The 3,665-nt window shown below is 40.5% G+C and overlaps 1 protein-coding gene across 1 annotated transcript; it reads left to right on the forward strand.

The window, feature by feature from the left end:
- Nucleotides 1–535: 535 nt before the first annotated feature.
- LOC309819195 (retinal rod rhodopsin-sensitive cGMP 3',5'-cyclic phosphodiesterase subunit delta-like) lies at nt 536–985 on the forward strand (the record flags this gene model as incomplete). Its single annotated transcript, XM_082649347.1, has 1 exon — nt 536–985. The coding sequence occupies one exon, from the start codon at nt 536–538 to the stop codon at nt 983–985; it is 450 nt and encodes a 149-aa protein (XP_082505473.1).
- Nucleotides 986–3,665: the final 2,680 nt, after the last annotated feature.

Here is a 3,665-nt window from a genome sequence, read left to right on the forward strand (position 1 = left end):
AATAGAGGAGGAAGTAAGAATTACTCTTAATCCCACCATCTAGAAATAACTTGAGATTTTTAGGAGTATCCTTCCTTATATAAAATACTTCATTCCTTAGTCAAATGGAAATTATTTCATGGCTATTTAGAAAAAAAACCACAGTATGTCATGACGTCTTTATCAATAAATATAAAACCATATCATCACTTAACTGGCTACATAGAATTTATACGTGTGTCTACCCACTATACTTGATTTCATCAGTTCCATTGTGATGAATGTTGAACTAATTTCCAATTTTTCCTTTTAAAGAACATTATTGTAACGAACATCTAGTATGTTCTTGCTGTAAGTGTAAAATAATAGAAAGCTAGGAAGGAGAAGGGATCAGGAGCCGGAGCTGAGGGGAAAGAGGCCGGTCCGGGTCTGGGCGCTGCCGCTGCTCGCCCGAGGTCTGCAGGCGGGGCTGCGGCTCAGACCTCAGCTCCTGGGCACAGTCTACAAGGCTCCGCCGGGCCAGCGTGGGAGAGCCGCAGGCGGCGGCCGCCGCATCATGTCAACCAAGGGTGAGCGGGCCAGGGAGATCCTGAGGGGCTTCAAACTAAATTGGATGAACCTTCAGGATGCTGAGACAGGGAAGATACTCTGGCAAGGAAAAGAAGACCTGTCAGGCCCTGGAGTGGAGCATGAAGCCCGTGTTCCCAAGAAAATCCTCAAGTGCAAGGCAGTGTCTCAAGAATTGAACTTCTCTTCAGCGGAGCAAATGGAAAAATTTCGCCTGGAACAAGAAGTTTACTTCAAAGGGCAATGCCTAGAAGAATGGTTCTTCGAGTTTGGCTCTGTGATCCCTAACTCCACAAACACCCGGCAGTCCCTGATAGAGGGAGCGCCCAAGTCCCAGATGATGCCAGCAAGCGTGCTAACTGGAAGTGTTATAGAAACAAAGTTTTTTGACGACGATCTTCTTGTAAGCACATCCAGAGTGAGACTTTTCTACATTTGAGAGAAGAATATGTGTGCATTTCAAGAATTCATTTTTTTAGGGGGAAGGAGGAAACTGTTTACTTTTTTCCTCTATACATTTGATTTTTGACACTTCCACCCCTAATTCCCTCTACGGCAAAACCCACCTGCGGCCACCAGGGGACCAGCTCTGTGTAGGTACCAGATGGCTTTTTTCTCTCAAGCCACCATCTTCAATTGACCAGATTAAACTCCCAATCCCAGACCAGGGCAGAGGGCATGCCTCAACTCCTTCTTGGAGTAGACACGGGGACAAACACATACCACAAGCTGTTCCCGTCACCCTCCCTGCCTCCTTCTTGGGCCCTGCAGGCAACACATCTTCCTTTGGCCCCTGGTTTTGGGAAAATTCAAGTTCCTGACCCACGTTTAGTTTTTCCCTACCATTTCTATTTCATACATTCTCATACATTTAACTTGTAAAATAGACTGTGATATTATTGTTACATAGTGAATTAAAACATATGAATTAAAATAATAAAAAAAATAATAGAAAGCTAGAGCTGAAAGAGTCCTTAGAGACTAGCTAGTTCAATGCCATCATTTTGTGGAAGAAAAACAAAGGCATAGAGAGGATAAAGGGGAGTAGAAGCCAGGTCTTCTGACTTTACATCTATTAATCTTTTCAGTCTACCCTACTACCATCTTTCTAAAAAATTGCTTGGCTATTAAAATGTCACTAAGTGGCACTGACTTTTTTTACTCCAGTAGCCAAAAGCCTGTGCCTTAAAACTTAACTCTTCCCAGGGTTATTTGCATTTTAATATTTGTTGTTAGTTATGCAATAAGTTAAAAGATTTATGTATATATATATATATATATATATATATATATAATATATAAAATCTTTAGAATGAGGTCAGGGAATACCTCAAGTACTTGAAATTGTATGTGACAAGCTCCCACTTCAATTTCTGGCCATATTTGGTAGACGTGGGAGTTGAGAAATAGGTTTAGGCAGTAGTTGGGGTCTGTAACAGAATACTGATGCTCACTCACAGCTTTGAAACACTTCCAAAAGAAGGGTCTAAAGCTTTGGCTTATTTCAGTTTCTGCTATGGAAGGTCCGGAGCTAGATGCTTAATTAAGTGTATTTTGATGATTAAGATGATGATGGAATAGAACTAGCAGCACTGAGTTGTTACTTGTACACACTCAGCATAATTGGGGGCTAAATTCTTGATCTAATTATTGACTTAAAAAATTAGTCTATAATGTACATCATCTACATTAAATATCATGGGATCTGTTAATTTAAAAACCCATGAGAGGGACTTCCCTGGTGGCACAGTGGTTAAGAATCCGCCCGCCAATACAGAGGACACGGGTTCGAGCCCTGGTCTGGGAAGATCCCACATGCCAGGTAGCAACTAAACCCTCCTGCCACAACAACTGAGCCTGCGCTCTAGAGCCCGCGAGCCACAACTACTGAGCCCGTGCACCACAACTACTGAAGCCCATGCCCCTAGAGCCCGTGTACCACAACAAAGACAAGCCACTGCAATGAGAAGCCCGCACACCACAATGAAGAGTAGCCCCCGTTGCTGCAACTAGAGAAAGCCCGCACGCAGCAACGAAGACCCAACGCTGCCAAAAATAATTAATTTATATAAAAAAATAAAAACCCACAAGATACTGCTTCCTAGATAAATAACTCTTTCATAAGGAAGGGATTTGGAGTTCTATGTGAACTCTGAGTTTCTTGGTTTCTTTATCTGGCAATAAGGATAATGATAGCAATTTACTTCATGAAATTGAATAAAAATGATTATATGGCATTTGGCAAAAAGAAAATGATAAATCTTTTAAAAATAAAATTTGCCATACACAGAGGAAAATGAAGAATGGTGTTTTTGATAAGAACCAGTTACTCTACAGAATAAATCATGTTTGAATCTCTTGTAGTCTTTAAAGCATTCAAGAAATATTCAACAGAAGTTGAGCAGCTGCAGAAATACCCCACAGAATAGAAAATGAGATGAATTTGCAGAGGTAATGGAATCTTTCATTGCAGTATCTTTCCAAATTTTATTGAAAATTTCCCAAAGGTTTTGGTTAATACTATGAAAAAAAAATTGTAAGTTTGGAAACTGCTAACAAATTAAAGCAATTAACAAGATCATTTATGCTGGCAGTAATTATCACACAAACACAAAATTGTTTAATTGGTTGAATTGTTAGCACTCTAGCTGTCGTTCCTTGTTAACAAACTCGAGTTTTAAATTATATTTTCTCTCCTTGATTTGAGTTCCTGGCTTGATAAATATTTATAAAAGAAGAGAACAAAGGTTTCAGGTTTAGACACTTTTGATTATTCACATACAGACTATCCACTCTGTGGAGTACTCAAGACAGAGTGTTAATGTCAACACCAACTCACTGCATGTAATGCTTTTTGATCCACCTTCCTACGTTCTTAATCCTACGTGCTCAAGGCTTTGGCATACTGGAGCGTGGGGTTTGGAGTGGGGCCACTGCCCCAGGATGAAGTCTGAAAACGGCACTGAGAGGGTGGAGCAAACAGAGACAAAGTCCACAGAGCTGAACCATCACTATTGTATTTGCTGTACCTCATTATGAATGAAACACTGGAAGACGGCAGGTGAACTTGATAGTGGGTGTGAACATAAAACCTACTTAATTGACTTCATTTCTCATCC

The sequence above is a fragment of the Grampus griseus genome (genome assembly GCF_964374135.1).
Source record: "Grampus griseus genome assembly, chromosome: 2".
NCBI classification, from domain to species: Eukaryota; Metazoa; Chordata; class Mammalia; order Artiodactyla; family Delphinidae; genus Grampus; species Grampus griseus.